We start from the raw sequence: 17,462 nt of genomic DNA, 5'->3' as shown, positions 1-17,462 counted from the left end.
AGGGCCCCCAATGATGTCTGCCCCCTGGCATTGACTCTCTCATGTGATCCTCTCCCCTTGAATATGGGACAGACCTGATGACTTGCTTCCATCGAACAGAATATGGTAAAAGTGATGGGAGGTGATTTGGAGAGCAGGTTATACGAGTCCGTGATTTCCACCCTGGTGGCACACTTGCCACCTCGGCTTGCTGGCTTTGTGAAGCAAGCTGCCCTGCTGGGGAGGCCCACATGGCAAGGGCCGGAGAGGAACCAAATTCTGCCAAAAATCACATAGTGAGCTTGGAACAGATCCTGCCCCAGCTGAAACCTGAGGCGACCGCAGCCCTGGCCAGCACCTTGATTGTAGCCTTGGAAGACACCCTGAGGCAGAGAACCCAGTTCAGCTGGGACTGGATTCCTGATCCACAGAAACTGTGAGAAAATAAATGTGTGTTGCATTAAGCTGCTACATTTTGGGATGACCTATGTCACATCAGTAATGAAAACGATTACAAAACAGCAGGTGGTGAACATACCTTGACAAAGAGCATACAGGCAGATTTGGGGAACTTATAAGCAACATGTCTTGGTTCTTCTCTTAAACCCTAGTTATTAAGAATGGACGACCACTGTAGCCAATTCCCAGAGCACAGCCAGCAAACTGGAGATTTATTAGAGTAAGAAATTCTTAGGCTAATGGCCATAGACTATAAGGGGGCGCACAGACTGTCTGGGGCAGTGTTTCTAACCAAGGAGGGGCATCAGAATCAGCTGAGAAGTCTGGAGCCTGCCTTGGACCTACTGAATCAAGGATCTCCACAGGGGAACCTACAGCCTCTGAATGAGAGACAATTTCCCCATATACAGAAGCTGTGGATCACCTGTACACACCACAGATCTGGTCCTGCTCCCGCCCCTTGACACAATAGGAGATGGCAGGCCAAAGAAGTTCCGTGTCTTCTTAGGATCACACAGCTGGTTGGTGGCAGCCCAGGACGAGGGCCCAGGCCTCTACCTCCCTGTCTTTTCTGTGTACCCAGCAACAAGACACCCCCACCCCATACCCCCATTCAGCTTAGCCCTGAGTCAACACAGGAAAAAACAGTAGAGATACCTAGAGACAATTCTAACATTAACTTTATTTGTTTTGAAAACAACTTCCATTCTCATCTCTCAATTTAGTCCTGGCCTGGTGACAAGATGACTTTTCCCTCTGACTTCCTCCAAGTGCCTCTTTATAAGAAAGGGAACACCAAACACTTCCCATTAGATCTGTCTGCAGATATCACTCAGGCGAAGCCCTGGCCAGGACCGGAACTTAACGGCGTTGAGAACATGGAGGATTTGGCTTGAGCCCCATCGGCTTACGATCTTTTCCTCCTTCCTCCCTGAGACAGCCGCTCCTGTCCTGGGGGCTCTGCCTCCACCTCCCAGTCCAGGGCGTCCGGAGCAGTGGCGGGCTGCTCGCAGCCTGGTGTCCAGTCTGTTCCGTGTGGGGAAGCGCGGCCCCATGGCCCAGGCTGGTCCTGGCAAGGGTGCTCAAGAGCTCACCATGTCCCAGTGCTGGCTCATAAGTGAGTACTCGCACGGGTTGATGACGACTTCCTTGCCATTCTCAGTGCCATCACCGAACATATCCGTGTCCAGGCAGAGATGGGATGCTACATGCTCGATGCGGGAGCCAGTTTTGGTCCACTGCTGAGAAGACAGAGAGGAGAGAGATGAACTAGTTTCTCTGGCTAAAGTCCCAGTCCCATCAATACTGTGGGGAGTCCCAGCATCATCATAAAGGTTGACCGCACATGTCTAAGATCATCCAGAGACTTGATTTCACGGTCTCACGGAAGAATGAAACTGCAACTAATTGCCCTGCCAGGTATTGTTTTTTGTTTGTTTGTTTGTTTTGGTTTTTGTTTCTTAATTCGATAAGAAAAGTTGAAAGCAAAATCAATACGTTTGCTAGGAAAACTCATTAGGAGGCAATAACTTTCCAAGCAATAGGCCAGAAAATGTGAAGTTAGTCACTGGAGCAACCAGAGAGATGACGCACACTCGGTATCTGCACAGCGACACAGAAGTCGGGGACAGCCGGGGTGGTGGGAGCAGCGAGGGCGATGGCAGGAGGGGGCTTCTTCAAAGTGAATCAGCACATGAACGCCCAAGCAGAGCGGGGTCTCATGTGGCTCTTTCTCACACTCACCTCACATGGCGAGGAGGGAGGGGATGGGCAGAAGCTGGGGACTCCGCTGACCAGGCACTGAGCTCTGTGCTTCATAGAGACCATCTCAGTTCATTGCTCTACACAGCTACCCTGCATCAGCCTCATTTCAAAAAGGAGGAAATGAAGGCTCAGAGAGGTCCAGTAAACTGCTATGGGTCACACAGCCAGGGAGCCACAAAACGGGCCTTTGAATCTTGGTCTCTCTAATGCTGGCACCCAGTGGTCATGAGACTGAGTGGAGCCAACACCTTGCTGCTAGAGGAACTGCGCACATGGTGCAGCCAGAGTGCCACAGACTTCGGTGAAGCCCAAGGCCCTGATGGCAAACGGTCAAGTCCTGCTCATCTCTGTGGCCTGGGATCCTTGTTTGGGATCCCAGGTGGGGGAATGGAGCTGTGACAGAACAGTACGAGATGACTGGGCCTGGTGTCAACAGGCTTTCATATGGCAAGCTGGTGGGCGGGGTCAACACTGCCACTGCTGCTGGCACCGTGGGGGTCTGAGGCATCACTCTCCTGACCACAGGGACCTTCCTCACTAAAGCTTCCTCTTCTAATGGTTTCTCTCCTTTCCTGTGTGTGTGCGCGCACACACACACACACACACACACACACAAGAATTGGACCTACACTGGCAGTCACGCATGCAAGGCAGCCACACCCCAGGGACCCAGTGAGCTCTTACCTGTCTGTCATCTCCATTCTTGCAAGGGATAAGAACCACGGGGGCTCCAGGGAACAAGGTGACCACTGACAGGCACATCTCCTCCTGGAGGATCTGCTGGGTGTACGTGTAGGCCCACACCTGCGGGGAGAGGCCAGGAAGGTTCACTCAAGGTCTAGGGGGCCAGCACTCATGGGGTACTACTGTGCCTATGTGTGATGATCACTACAGCTTGATAAAAAGCACTGAGGTCCTAGCAGGAATCAACTGTCAAACAAGTCACCTCGAAAAATGTCCCGCAAGTTCCAAAGACTCAGAGGTCACACCCCCACGGAAGTCTCCATCCCTATTCCCCGTAAAGGGGCCGGGCTGTGCAGGCTGCCTCTGGGAGTCGCTGAACAACTCTGGGCTTTGGGCAGGAGCCTGAACCGCATCCCAGACAGGCTGTGTGGTGCCGTTTCTCTGAAGGAAATGTCTCAAGGAGAGTCTGTTCCCCACGCTTGACATTTCAAGAGCTACCTGGAAGGTCACCCCCACCGCCCCCGTCTCTGGCTGTGTTTAGAATGTCTCCTCTTCTTGGAAAGGGAGTCCAAATCAGTGTCTCGAGAATGCAAGAGTGAGGACAAGAGGCAAATGGAGGGACAAAGGGAACAAGGAGGGGACGGAGGAAGAGCTGAGGGAAAGAAGAAAGTTGTGAGGAATCAAATCCTGTCCAGAGGGTGAGCGCGCTCCGACGTGCCAGCACAACAGGCCATTGGCCCCGAGGAAGAGCTGAGGGAAAGAAGAAAGTTGTGAGGAATCAAATCCTGTCCAGAGGGTGAGCGAGCTCCGACGTGCCAGCACGACAGGCCAATGGCCCTCGAACTCCTGAGGGAGAGAAGCTGAGAAACCGAACTGACAAGTGGAGTTCTGATGGCAGGTGGAAAAGGGGTATTCTGTTAGGTCATTATGAGGAATGATTCTAACGTAGTTAGACAGCAAAGTGACAGACAGCAGAGGAACTGCTGCTTATGGAGCCTAAAGCACTCCCCAGTTCTTAAGTCGGGGGCAGAGATTGCTGGCATAAGAGTTGTCAAAATCCGAAGCTGGAAAGGTGGATTTTCCCTCCATTATAAAACAGGGATAACACCTGCCCTCTGCCTTCACCATGAGACAAAGAGAATTCCCGAATTGGATCCCCTGAGAGAACACACGGAGGACTCCGGCAAGGGCTGTATCTGTTTGCCACCACATCCCTGCAGACAAGTTGACCCTTAGTCTCTGGGCCACACTCATGGGCTACTTATCCTTGGCCCAGGAATAAAAAAAGGGCACTTAAAAGGTAAGCCCCCTGCTCTAGGACCAAATGTCCCCCAGGCAGATATGGTGGTCACCTGCAACTTCCTGGCCTGACTCATGCCAGCCACCTCCTGGTCTCAGGGCCTCTGCTGACCTCCACGGTCTGCTGCACACCTTTCACGCCTCCTAAGGCCTGGCTTCTTCCACCTGATCTGCCACAGGTTCGGGGCCTCCTGCTGTCCTGATGGCATGGTGGCGTCCTTCCACCCTGAGCTGGCTGGCGTGCTGGACAATGACGACTGCCTCTCCTGATCTGGGGCCTTCCCTGACCCCTTGTCCCTTGGATGGAGCGACCAGCCCATTAGGAGCTGCTGTCTCCTAAGGATGGCTCTGCCTGAGGATTTTTTCGACCCTTTTCAACCTGCTGGTTGGGAGAAAACCTAGACCAGAAGGCAGTCCCTGGGGAGTGGACAGAAATATATACGAAGCAAGACTGCCCATGAGTTGGTAATCTTTACAGCCTGGCAATGGGTACGTGGGAGTTCCTTATACTATTCTACATCTATATCTACATCTATTTGAGGTTTTCTATGATAAAAAGTCGTCAAATGCATTCTTTGGGACATATGAAGATGTTCTTCTCCGGCCTTGTGAACGTGCCATCCCCCCACACCACGTGCCTTCCTCCAGAAGCTGAAAGGAGGAGGAAGCCGTGCGCACAGCGCTCACGCCACAGCCACGCTGCTGCTGCTGCTAACGACAACGGCTGACGTTATTGAGCACTACATGTCAGACACTGTTCTGCGAACTTTACACAGATTATTTCAGTCTTCATAAGAATCCCACTAAGTAGGTGTTACTATTATCCCCGTTTGACAGATGATGAAACCAAGGCTCTGAGAGGTCATCTAGGGTCATAAGTGGCCCCACAGCAGCTCCACCCACAGCTGCGCTGGTGCTGCGCTGGCAGAGTCCTGGCTGGCCTGGCAGCTCTTTTAGATGAGTTTAATCACAGGAGAAGACGCCTGCCCGACACGCCTCTTCTAGGTTGTACATATTAAAACCATAGATCAGCTCCACCTTGAAGGGAGAGAGGGGCAAGAGAGTCTCGTTCCTGGCCAACTTCCAGGCGCCATGCCAGGGTCTGGGGTGGGGCAGGCCCACAGTGCGGTCCCCTCTGTGACATTCATGGGAATTGGGGCAAGAGTGTGAATGGGGCCTGTACACCTGGACCCCGTCCTAGGCCACGGGGCACCCTCCAGCCTGTGCCTGCCCCCTTGTCTTCCCACCCCATCTGCACATCCTGGCTTGTCACTTTCCTCTAAATGGTCCCCCTTGGGCCTAGTGTGTATACTAGGGTCATAGTCCACCCTCAGGAGGACACACTAGGGATGAGATCACATGGGTCCTGAAATCAGGCAGGGGCCATTCAAGGTGGGGAAGGATTCTGGGGTCCTAGACATCCACAGTATGATCTAGATGGTGGACCCCTGGATGTGGGCTCAGAGTTTCTTTGACCTGTGGGGAGAAGAGACAAGAGCCCAAGGGTCAGGTCTAAGGCCAGGGCTGCCAGGGGTCATCAGCCCAGGCCCACAGTTCAGACCTCAAATTTAGATTTGTGACTTTCTCAGGAAATAAGCCTAAATAGTCGCTGATGTGGACAGAAGATGAGGTGCATTCCTTCAGTCCTACTGCCTGACCATACAGCTTGTAGGAAGCCAAGAACTAGCATTCAAAAATAAATCCTGTCATTATCTTACAATTATCATGATACAACAGCATTGTGTTTTTTTGTGTCAAAAGCAGTAACTGATTAAACAAAAACTTAAAATATACTAGAGTTTTTGAAAGCCTATTTTGGCATCTTTCTTAATATCCTAGGGTCCTCAAGAACTGGACATGCTGTGGTAGTGGGTTCTTTTGACATTTGAGACACCCGTCCACAAGTGCCTTTCTGGAAGGAGTGCCTACAGGCACAGGGCACAGCCCGGGTGGGGTCTGAGGAAACCAACTCAAAGACCCCCCAGGAGGAGCGTGTGAGAAGCACAGAAACAGATCAAGGCCATTACCCTATGTGGACTTTCCGTTGTCTGGTGCTTTCCTGACTTTTAAATAATCTAGCTGCGTGGTTTCCCAGAGGAAGGCTGGTCTCTGGCCACATCTTCAAGAGGAGAGGGGAGGGGGAAGCCTATGACAGGAACAGCTGAAGGGGGAAACAAGGAGAGGTTTTCCGATTCCCATTCTGCGGCCATCAGACTTCCCGCCAACGTGGCCTGTGATGGATGAGTTTATTAAACGAGCCCTGGAGTCAGAAATGGGCTCCAGGAAGGCAGCAGCGGTCGCTCAGGCGGTTCTGGCCTTGATTGGTGAGCGCTGGGCCCTCTGCTCATGGCTCCATTTGGGGGACTGGCAAAAGCCCAGCCCATGACTGGTGTCCCTTCCCCACCCAATGCACATGCAGCTGCAGCCAGAGGGGTGACCCCTGAGGCTGTCCTGGAGGCTGGTGTGGGTGGCCTCTGCCCGGCAAGGAGGAGGAGGGGCTCAGATGAATGAGGAGGGGAGCACCCAGGCTGCACAGTCTTCAGACCTCCTGTGCCTGGAGGACGTCTCTGGAGACTCCCTGTGCAGCAGGGAGAGTCCTGGCAGCCAGGGCAATAGACTTGTCTCGCTAGTAAGCACCCATCTGGCCACAACTGTGAAAGCTGGGTGCAAATGAGCCACAGTGTCCAGCTGGGCTTATTGTCTGGCACTGGATGGAGAAGCAGAGAGTCCGTAAGACATGACTAAAAGAGGCAGGTGACTAACAGAAACAAAGCGGGGTCCAGGCAGAGGGGCTGCTCTCAGAATGGCTCAGGGCCGCCTCTAAGGGCAAGAGCAGTCGGCCTAGAGCACTGGCTTTCAACTGAGGTGATTTCGCCCCCCACCCTCCACCCAGGGGACATTTGGCAGTGTCTGGAGACATTTTTAATTATAACTTGGTGAGGGGTGATTCTGGCATCTCCTCTGGAGGTGGGGCCAGGGGTGCTGCTAAACACCCCATGATGCACAGGGCAGTCCCACAACAGAGAATGATCTGGTCCTAATGTCCACAGTACTGAGGCTGGGAAGCCTGAGCCTACTCTGAAGGGCTGGGCTCAGGAGGCAGCAGGCCTGTGTCTGACCCTGCTCTGGCACCACTCAGGTGTGACCTGGGGAGAGCCTCGCTTACCCTGTCTGTCAAAAGTGGTTATACAGGACATAGTTCATGTGGTTGCTGCAGAGATGAAACACGATAAGCCTGGAAGCACCTAGCCCAGGGCCTGGCCCCCAGCTCACAGCAAGTGCTCCATGAATGGCATTTTATGATGGGGTAAGGAACAGGAGTTGGAAGCGAGAAACGTTAACACATGGAGGGAAGTTAGGTGGCTGTGTTTTCAGCAAGGCGGGAGCTCACACCATTTACTGGTGGTGGCAAGTTTCATGTTAAAAAATTCTTCTGTGCAGGGCAGCGGGTGAGTGGTGGGGGAGACAGTAAACTGGAAAGAAATGAACGCAAGGCAGTGTTGCTGGCGTTGCTGTGTTAGACAGCCAGAGTAACTTCGGTAAGAAACTCTTTCCAGGGCCAGGCCTGCTTCTAGATGCTTCACATTCCTTCTCTATTTAATCCTCTCAAGGACCCTGAGAGGTAGGTATGACTTTATGGAAGCGGGGACTGAGGATCAAAGAGGTCAAGGGGTTACTCCAGGCAATGCCAGGAGAAGATCCCAGGGTTGATTCTGAACTTGGGCCTTCCCTGGTGAGATGGGACCCTGTGCCAAGAGTATCCAGGGCCACCAGCTGGCTTTGGACCTCTTAGGTCACACTGGGCAACTCGCTCGTCATAGAACACACCCGCAGAGCTCTCTCTTCAGACAAGATAACTGGAATGAATGAGCCTGGGTTCAACTGAACCTTTAATTTAGCTGACCTCTAGATGCGTCTGGATCTCTGAAAGGTCAGCTGTCATGATTGGTATTGACTGTGATGACACTCAAATGCACCGGCTGGCAGTGCTGGGGTCTGCTCATCGGCTGCACAGAGATGGGCCTCAGCCCCTCCCTGCTGGAGGCCTCTGGCCAGAGGCAGCAGGGGGACCTGGCTGGCCTTCAGACACTCACCCCCCCTTTGATCGAGACCTTCACTGGATTCACTTTGGGGGACTTTTATTTCCAGCCCATCCTTCCCATTCCTTCCACATTGACTAAAAACCCACACCCAGGACACCTTTTGTTGGGTCATGTTGCTGGGCTCTGGGGTGACTGCCGGGGCTGCAATCCTGGCTGTGCCACTCACTAACCTTGTGAAGTCGGGTGAGTCACTCAACTCTGTACCTCACTTCCCTCAAATGCAGAATGGAGAAAGTATCAGTCCCCACTGCAGGGGGCCGCTGCAAGGAATAAACGGGCTAATACATATCCATGCTGGAATGGTGCTTCTCATTTAGCCAATGCCCAATTCCTGCCAGCTATGCTGAGAGTGTGACTGGCAGGAGCCAAAAGGAAGAGAGATGGCCCTCAGACCCTCCTTTGGGAAACAGCCCAGAAGATATGCTGGAGTGGTGGCTGGGATGGGGCCACTCCCAGGGGTGTGTTGAGAAAGCAGGAGAAGGGTGGGCGGCTCAGGCAGGCGGGAAGTCGAGCTGGCAGCCTGTGCCTCTGGTAGCCTCAGGCTTTACACGCCTGGAGGTGCCAGTGCAGTCCAGGGTTGGTAAGAGCTTCTATCTGCATCTCACTCACCTGGGGTACCCAGCTGCCAGCTCCCATGCTCCCCCAGCCAGTAGCCTAAACCACTGGCATGCATTAAACATTTTTTTTTAAAATGTTTTTCCCCTTTCTTAAATTGGGATAGAAACCAGATTGGTGCACCTGTCTTCTTTCTGCCTTTCACAGATATTTTTCTAGAGAATTCAATAAAGTTAAGAGGAAACTTGTTAACCTGGAGATTTCCTGGGCTTCACATGTTTACAAATGGCTGGTGGATTTCTCCTGCATTTTACCCAAGGCATCAGTTTGCCAACATCTTTNTACAAATGGCTGGTGGATTTCTCCTGCATTTTACCCAAGGCATCAGTTTGCCAACATCTTTGATACATGCTCAGATGGAACATTTTGCTCCCAAGGTGGACAAGTCAGACAAGAAAGGGTAAGGGATGGAGGGAGCTGGGGGCGGAGCAGGGATGCGAGCCAGTGTCAGGGCTGTAGGACAAAACAGTCTCCTCTCAACGGGGACACCCCAGTGCCAGGGGCACGCCCCACCTGGGGAGTGAGTGGCCGCCGGAGGCAGAACTCAGAGCTCCTGGTTCCACTCTCGGGTGCTTTTACTCCACAGTCTAGGACCCCAGATTCCTCCCCCACTCAAATGGCCCCTGCCTGATTTCAGGACCTGTGTGATCTCATCCCTGGTGTGTCCTCCCAAGGGTAGACCGTGTCCCTAGTATACACCCCTAGGCCCAAGGGGGACATTTAGAGGAAAGTGACATTTAGGAGAAAGGCTGTGCAGCTGGGAGTGGGAAGACAAGGGGCAGGCACAGGCTGGAAGCCTGCACTGCGTGTGTGCCGTGGCCTGGGATGGGGTCTGGGATATGGGGCCCCATTCTCACTCTCGCCCCAATTTCCATGAATGTCATGAAGGGGGCCATGCTGTGGCCTGCCCCACCCCAGACCCTGACATGAGGGTGCCATCTGTGCTCCCCTCTTCCTAAGAGTTGTCACTGGAAACTGGCCAGGAACAAGAGTCTTTTGCCCCTCTCTCCCTTCAAGGTGGAACTGATCTATGGTTTTAATATGCATAAACTAGAAGAGTGTTGGGCAGGCGTCTTCTCCTGTGATTTAACTTGTTTAAGATTGCTCCAGGGCCAGCCAGGACTCTGCCAGCGTCAGCACCAGCGCAGCTGTGGGTGAAGCTGGTGGGGGGCTGTGAGCTCACTGGTGTAAGACCCTGGTTAACCTCTCACAGCCTTGGCATCATCATCTGTAGAACAGGGATGGAATGTCTTCCAATCTCAGGGGTTCCTCTCTTATCCTCAGTCCACACTGTCACTCCACAAACCAGCTGTTCTCTGCAGGGCAGAGAGGGTGGTGGCTTAGCACTACCTTCTGGAAAAGAAGTCTTTGCTCACTTGCAGACCATTACTACGATGACCCTGACGACAACTGCTGTTTCCTCCCCTTTCTCACAGGAAAGGAAGATCAGCTGGGATGGGCATTATTGCCCTTCAGTCAGGTACAGGCCTGGCAACCTCCCCTCAGGGCCGAGTGTTGGGGACCCCTCTCTGAGGCCCCCAGAGCTCTGGATCCCTTCTCCCCACTTCGTGATGCAGCCAAAGACACTGAGCACCAGAAAAGCCTGCTTTGCTGGAGACAGACCAAGCAAACTCCTGTCCCAGGGAAAGGGAAAGGGGAAGACAGCATTGGCTATTGGGATCCCCACTAGCCTCCTGCACACAGATTCAGGAGGAGGGATGTGTGCCATGTACTCAACATCTTACAAATGCCATTTGAGCAATTGTGTCTTTCTCAGCCGGGCGGACACACCTAAAGCAAAATAGACACTCGGTTTCCTTTCTCTTTTCCTGTCTGGCTCAGGCAGCTCCCTCTCCTGCCCTGTTAGAGCAGACAGCCTGGAGCCAGGCTGTGAGATGCCTCAAGTGCCAGGCCTAACAGTCTGGACCATTGTGGNGAAGCCTGCACTGCGTGTGTGCCGTGGCCTGGGATGGGGTCTGGGATATGGGGCCCCATTCTCACTCTCGCCCCAATTTCCATGAATGTCATGAAGGGGGCCATGCTGTGGCCTGCCCCACCCCAGACCCTGACATGAGGGTGCCATCTGTGCTCCCCTCTTCCTAAGAGTTGTCACTGGAAACTGGCCAGGAACAAGAGTCTTTTGCCCCTCTCTCCCTTCAAGGTGGAACTGATCTATGGTTTTAATATGCATAAACTAGAAGAGTGTTGGGCAGGCGTCTTCTCCTGTGATTTAACTTGTTTAAGATTGCTCCAGGGCCAGCCAGGACTCTGCCAGCGTCAGCACCAGCGCAGCTGTGGGTGAAGCTGGTGGGGGGCTGTGAGCTCACTGGTGTAAGACCCTGGTTAACCTCTCACAGCCTTGGCATCATCATCTGTAGAACAGGGATGGAATGTCTTCCAATCTCAGGGGTTCCTCTCTTATCCTCAGTCCACACTGTCACTCCACAAACCAGCTGTTCTCTGCAGGGCAGAGAGGGTGGTGGCTTAGCACTACCTTCTGGAAAAGAAGTCTTTGCTCACTTGCAGACCATTACTACGATGACCCTGACGACAACTGCTGTTTCCTCCCCTTTCTCACAGGACAGGAGGATCAGCTGGGATGGGCATTATTGCCCTTCAGTCAGGTACAGGCCTGGCAACCTCCCCTCAGGGCCGGGTGTAGGAGGAGGGATGTGTGCCATGTACTCAACATCTTACAAATGCCATTTGAGCAATTGTGTCTTTCTCAGCCGGGCGGACACACCTAAAGCAAAATAGACACTCGGTTTCCTTTCTCTTTTCCTATCTGGCTCAGGCAGCTCCCTCTCCTGCCCTGTTAGAGCAGATAGCCTGGAGCCAGGCTGTGAGATGCCTCAAGTGCCAGGCCTAACAGTCTGGACCATTGTGGCAGACAATGGGGAGCCATTGAAGGCTGTGGTGCAGTTGGGAACAGTAGTTTAGTGACCACACACGAGACCACAGACAAGAGGCAAAGACTGGAGGCAGGAAGGGCAAGTGGAGGTTGGTGCCATAGCCGGCACGACAGCTCCCAAAGGGGCAGTTCTGCCCCTCAGGGGCATTTGGTAATGTCTGGGCTCATTTTTGGTTGTCATGATGTGTGTGCGGGAGGTGCTTCTGGCATCTGCAGGGAGAGGCCAGATATGCTACTAGACAGCCTGCAAGGCACAGGACAGCATCCCTGCAGCAAAGAATTATCCAGCTCAAATTGTCAATAGTGCCCAGGCTGAGGAACGCTGATCTAGCATGAAGACATGAACACGAGGCCTAAGAACAGCTCTTCTGGGGGAGATGTGAAGGGGCTTGCAGAGATGGGGATACTAGAGAAGGAGGAGCATAGGAGTTGGCCAGGATTGGAGCTGCAGTGCCTGGGAGAGAGTGGTCACGTAGAGAGAACTAGTAGGACAGGGAGATGGCCGGGATGCATGACAGGTGCTGTGGCCACCTGTTCACTTGAATCACAGGTGAGTTTGACGTGGCTGTGGACTCACTCACTTGCCCAGAGTCTGAGAGACAGAGTCCAGGTGAGAGGTCCAACTGCAAACCTGAGATCCCCGAGCCCTCTCCTGGGATCTCACAGCACCCTGCTCCTGAGGATAAAACTTAACCTCTGCAGCACAAAAAAACAGACCCTGATTCGGCTCCTGCTTCCTCTCAGCCTCACCCTCCACCCCTCCGACCCGTCTCCCTGTAGCCCTCAGAGGCAGCGTCCTCACTCTCTACCCGGGCCCTCGAGACCTGCAACCTGGTCTTTCATCTCTGCGTCTTCACAGTTAGCAGAGAAGTGTTTGTTGAATGAATAAATAAATTCATGGACGTCTGAAGATACAGAATTTGTTAATCAATAAACAGAGAGATAAAAATCTCCAAGAAATAGTTTATAAAAAAAGAACAGTGAACTGAGAACCTTGGTGATACCACCATAAGCGGGGGAGAGAAGCCAGCCAGGAACTCAGACGGAAAGAATGAGAATGTAGGAAGATGAGGGTCACCTGGAGGGAAAGTCTGCAATGAACGGGCTTGAACACATTCAGCGGGCCAAGTGCTACACAGGTTGGGACAGGCTGTGAATGTGTCAGTGACCTTTAAAAGGGCAGTTCTATCCTCAGACAGGAGAACACTGTCCTGTAAAACAGCGGGGAGTGGTGCTCTGTTGATGAATCAAGTAAGGCACAAGGAAAGTTTCCAAGAAGGGCCACAGTGGTCCTGCAGACTTGAGGAGAGCAGGAGCTGCAGAGGGGGCCAGGGCCTGCTGAGGGGAGGGCGGGACGAAGGAGGACATGAGGACGTACCCAGGGGACGGGGCTGCAGATGGCGATGGTTTTACTGAATCTGATGTGACTGCCTGAAAGTCAGAGCTAAGTCAGCTGGGAGCCTCACAGAGCAGGCATTTTGTCCTGGAGGTGGCACTGCCACCAGCAGGCTTTTCTCCCTTTGCATTTCACATTTGGGAGGCAGCTGTGCCACCAGCCCTGCCTGTCCCAACCCACGTTCCCTGCCAGCAGGCAGGATGCCCACAACAAACTCACTGAGCTCCCGCTGATTTAATGGGCAATTTCCTGTGGGCAAGATGCTGCCTGCAAAGTCATCTTTCAGAGGATAACCCACGTTCCCTGCCAGCAGGCAGGATGCCCACAACAAACTCACTGAGCTCCTGCTGATTTAATGGGCAATTTCCTGTGGGCAAGATGCTGCCTGCAAAGTCATCTTTCAGAGGAGTTCCATGTACTTGGAACCAAGTGGAGTAAACAGTGGCAGAGGGAGGGGGACATGTGGCTCACGCTTGGCTGCTGGTCTCTGGGAACAATTGGGCACCTGATGTCATGTAACAGCAGGTGACAGAGGCTAACCTGGCCACCTCCCTCCTCTGTGACACACGGTGCTATACCCCCAGCCAGTTACTTTACCTGGGACTTCGCTTCCCTGCCATTGACCTTGACACAGGGGCTCAACTTTAGGTTTGCAATCTCTTGATTTTTGCTCTTTTGAGACTCTAAGCACTTCTTCCTCTGTCGGATGTTGCCCTTCCGGATGGAGGAATCCTTGGGGATCCTAGAGGAAAGCCACGAGGAAAGATGAGAATCCACCGCTGTTTGGATGGGCAACACTAGCACCTGAAGAGGTTGGCGTCATGTTTTGAGAAGGGCAGGGACATCTCAGCCTGGGCTGTTACAAAGATTTGCACTGCTCAGAGAAGGGGAGGGTGCTGCTAAGAAGGAGGCAGCCAGGAAAGACCTAGGAGCAACAAGGGTGGAAGGATCCCAGAACAGAGCCAGCCTCAGGGCTCAAACCCAGCAGCTGAGGAATACTGCTACTAGCTAACCTCAGTCCCTCATGCTGCTGATTCAAAATAATCCCCCTTCTGTCTTCAGGGATAAGAGGGGACAACTGGTCTTCTTAGACTTCCACACACTTACAAACCCTCACCCAGTTGGCCACAGGCTGTCTCCTCTAGACTAAGCCAGCTGAGGGCCTCTCCTTGCAGTCAGCTAAGACCCCAACAGGTAGGGGGTGTACCTGAGTTCTGGATAGACATTCTCCAGGTACCACTTGAAACTCTCACAGTGCAGATTCACTCTCAGATCCGATCTGCTCTCAATGCTAGGGACAGACACAAAGACAAACAACTGTCAGAGATAGGCCCCAGCAACACCGGCTCTGGCTGGGGAGTGCAAGGCATGCCCGGTGCCCACGCTCTGCACCCACATCTCTCAGGAGGGCCCTATGGAAATTAACCATGAAGAGCTTTCTATAGCTCCACACAAAGCTGTGAAAACACTTAGCAATATCTCACAATGGTGCGGAAATGACACTAAGGACGTGTGTTTTACTTGAAAATGGAATTTGGGGGTGTTTTAAATTTTCATTAAAAACAAACCTGCAAGAACATTCAGTGTGTTGTTAATAATTCACTGCTAGGGCTCTGGGTCTACTTATTCAAAATCCCTCTTTAAATTTTGCAGTTGAAATACCACTCCCCACTCCCTACTGCCCCAGCCTCAAAAATCCTCTTCTCGGCTGCTTCTGGGGCCTGTCCATGTGTTTGTTCATCAAATATTCACTGAGTACCTAAAAATGTGTCAGGCATTGTACCCAATGTGGGATAAGATGGAAAGCTTTTGAGCAGTAGAAAAAGACAATGAAACCAGCCATCACAACCCCATGTGACACAGGGCAGGCATGTGGGGCTGTGGGCACACCTCAAAGACGTATTCTTGCTTATCAGGTCCATGTTGGTCAAGGAGGTGATGGTGATGCTGGTGTCTGGAGGAAGAGTGGACAGACACAGAAAGCAGATGAGCTGGAGCCCCGGCTACAGGTTAGGGGAGAGGAAAGACAGACTGGCACACGTGAAGAAGAGAAAGCTCTGCGGGCAGGAGCAGTGCTGCAGGATTCTAAAACAGACGTGCGTGTGAACACATGGGGGGATGGAAGAGGGGAAGTGGGAGGGGTGAGCCGTATTCTTGCTTATCAGGTCCATGTTGGTCAAGGAGGTGATGGTGATGCTGGTGTCTGGAGGAAGAGTGGACAGACACAGAAAGCAGATGAGCTGGGGCCCCGGCTACAGGTTAGGGGAGAGGAAAGACAGACTGGCACACGTGAAGAAGAGAAAGCTCTGCGGGCAGGAGCAGTGCTGCAGGATGCTAAAACAGACGTGCGTGTGAACACATGGGGGGATGGAAGAGGGGAAGTGGGAGGGGTGAGCGGAGACAGCCACAGAGGGTCATGTGAGGCACTGCTGAGGAGCTTGGCCTTTATTCTAAGGGCATCGGTATGAAACTGACAGCTCTAAGCAGAGCATGCATGGTGATGTTTGCAACTCGAGAGCATCTTACTGCTGGCACGGGAATGGCTCTGATGGGGCAGAGTTGGAGACGGGGGCGCGGATAGTCAGGAGGTGGCTGTGATGAGGGCTGATTGTGCTTTCAGATAGGCAGTGGGGGTGGGAAGAGAGAGAGTGACAGCCAGTCCCTCCACTTCTCTCCATCTGAACCGCCAGGGCCCACCTGAGTTCTGTTCACATCTTGTGCCCCCGGGACAACCACACAGCACTGGCACTGCCTCCTGTCCAGCCTCCCCTCCTTCCACCCCGATTCCTCCCTCGGGCCCACCCCCAAGACTGCACCCGAACTTAAGTAGCTCTAATCACACCTCTTCCCCACACTAAGCTCCATGGGGACAGAATGTCAAGTTTTTTTAAATGCTGAATGTTCAGTGTTTAGCAAGGACCTGGGTGCTCAGTGCATGAATGAGGCAGTGTCACCAGGGCTTAGTGATTGCTCGGGGCAGCAGAGGAAGGAAGAGGAAGGAACAAAGGTTGACACACAGACTTCTGACTTGGGCAACAGGGTATAGAAAGACTGTTCCTGGGGATGGGGAATAGGGGATGAGAAGCAAGTTTAGGAGTAAACTTCATGAGTCCGGCTTAGGATCTGAGTTGGAGGCACCTGGGAGACATCTAGGTGGAGGTGTACAGTTGATACATGTATATAAGCGACTGGAGCTCAGAGGCCAGGTCCAAATTAGAAATAAAGACGTGAGTAGCAGTGGCACAGATGTGGTGGTGGGTGCCAGGGAGAATATATAGTAAGAAGGGGGCTTATCACAGACCCTCAGGGGAGACCAACACATTGGGGTAGGAGGAGGAAACTGAGCCTGCAAACAGGACCAAGAAGGCAGAGCCTAGCAGCAGAAGAAAAGCCCAGACTGCAGAGTTCTGAAAGCCTGGAGAGCAGAGGCATGCCAGAGGGCTAAGGCTGCGGGAAGACTCATCATGCTGACAGGGACAGTAAGGGGTGCAAGGGAGTCATGGGGAGCCAGGGAAAGCAGTCGCAGGGGATGGGTGCAAGGCCTCCGATAGCTGCCAGGACAGGAGGGAGGGGAGGGGAAGGTGGAGGCAGCGAAGGCACACAGCTGCTCCATTAAGCTGGGCTCTGGAGGAGCAGAAAAAGATGGGGGTGTAGGTGACGAGCAATGTCAGGCTGAAGGAAGATTTTTGTAGTGTTTTTCTTTGTAAGAAGTAAGACAGAATAAGTTTCAGTGCTGATGGGAATGACGCAGTGGAGGAGAGACTAGAGGTCAGGGAGAGTGGAGGCCCCAGCCCCCTAGGAGTGTGTGTTTGCACATTAGAATCACCTGGGGGGTGGGTATTAAAACTTCTATGGTCCAAGCCACACCCCAGACCAAGTCAATCAGCTCTTTGTGAGAGGAGCACAGGCATCAGTAGTTCCGAGGCTCCCCAGGTGACTCCCATGTGCAGAGTAGTTTGGAAACCTGCCCCCTGTAACCCTCCTCCTTGAATTGTGGTCCTAAGACCAGGAGCATCGCATGACCCGGGGGCGTGTTAGAAATGCAGACCTCCAGAATCAGAATCCGCATTGTATTGTAACAAGATTCCCAAGAGATCTGTGTGCACAAAGTTTGAGAGGCCCTGCGCCAGGAGGAAATGCATCCAGGCAGTGGGAACTACATAAACGTGCATTTATGAATGAAGGCAGGAAGCAAGGGCGCATCCAGAGTCCAGGTGGAGGCTGGCCTACCACAGCAGGAAGCACGCCCTGT

At 52.9% G+C, this 17,462-nt stretch overlaps 1 protein-coding gene across 1 annotated transcript in view; it reads right to left on the bottom strand.

The window, feature by feature from the left end:
- Positions 1 to 1,100: 1,100 nt before the first annotated feature.
- GALNT14 (polypeptide N-acetylgalactosaminyltransferase 14) overlaps positions 1,101 to 17,462 on the bottom strand; it is a 79,765-nt gene continuing 63,403 nt past the window's right edge. Inside the window, exons 12-15 of the mRNA XM_008580524.1 lie at positions 14,418 to 14,501; positions 13,808 to 13,952; positions 2,887 to 3,006; positions 1,101 to 1,679 (exon numbers count right to left, since the gene is read on the bottom strand). Coding sequence (XP_008578746.1) covers positions 1,521 to 1,679; positions 2,887 to 3,006; positions 13,808 to 13,952; positions 14,418 to 14,501 — 508 coding nt within the window. The 3' untranslated portion in view covers positions 1,101 to 1,520. The remainder of the gene's footprint in view (positions 1,680 to 2,886; positions 3,007 to 13,807; positions 13,953 to 14,417; positions 14,502 to 17,462) is intronic.

This window comes from Galeopterus variegatus, unplaced genomic scaffold, assembly GCF_000696425.1.
Source record: "Galeopterus variegatus unplaced genomic scaffold, G_variegatus-3.0.2 Scaffold2122, whole genome shotgun sequence".
NCBI classification, from domain to species: Eukaryota; Metazoa; Chordata; class Mammalia; order Dermoptera; family Cynocephalidae; genus Galeopterus; species Galeopterus variegatus.
This window is presented reverse-complemented; position numbering and strand designations above follow the sequence as displayed.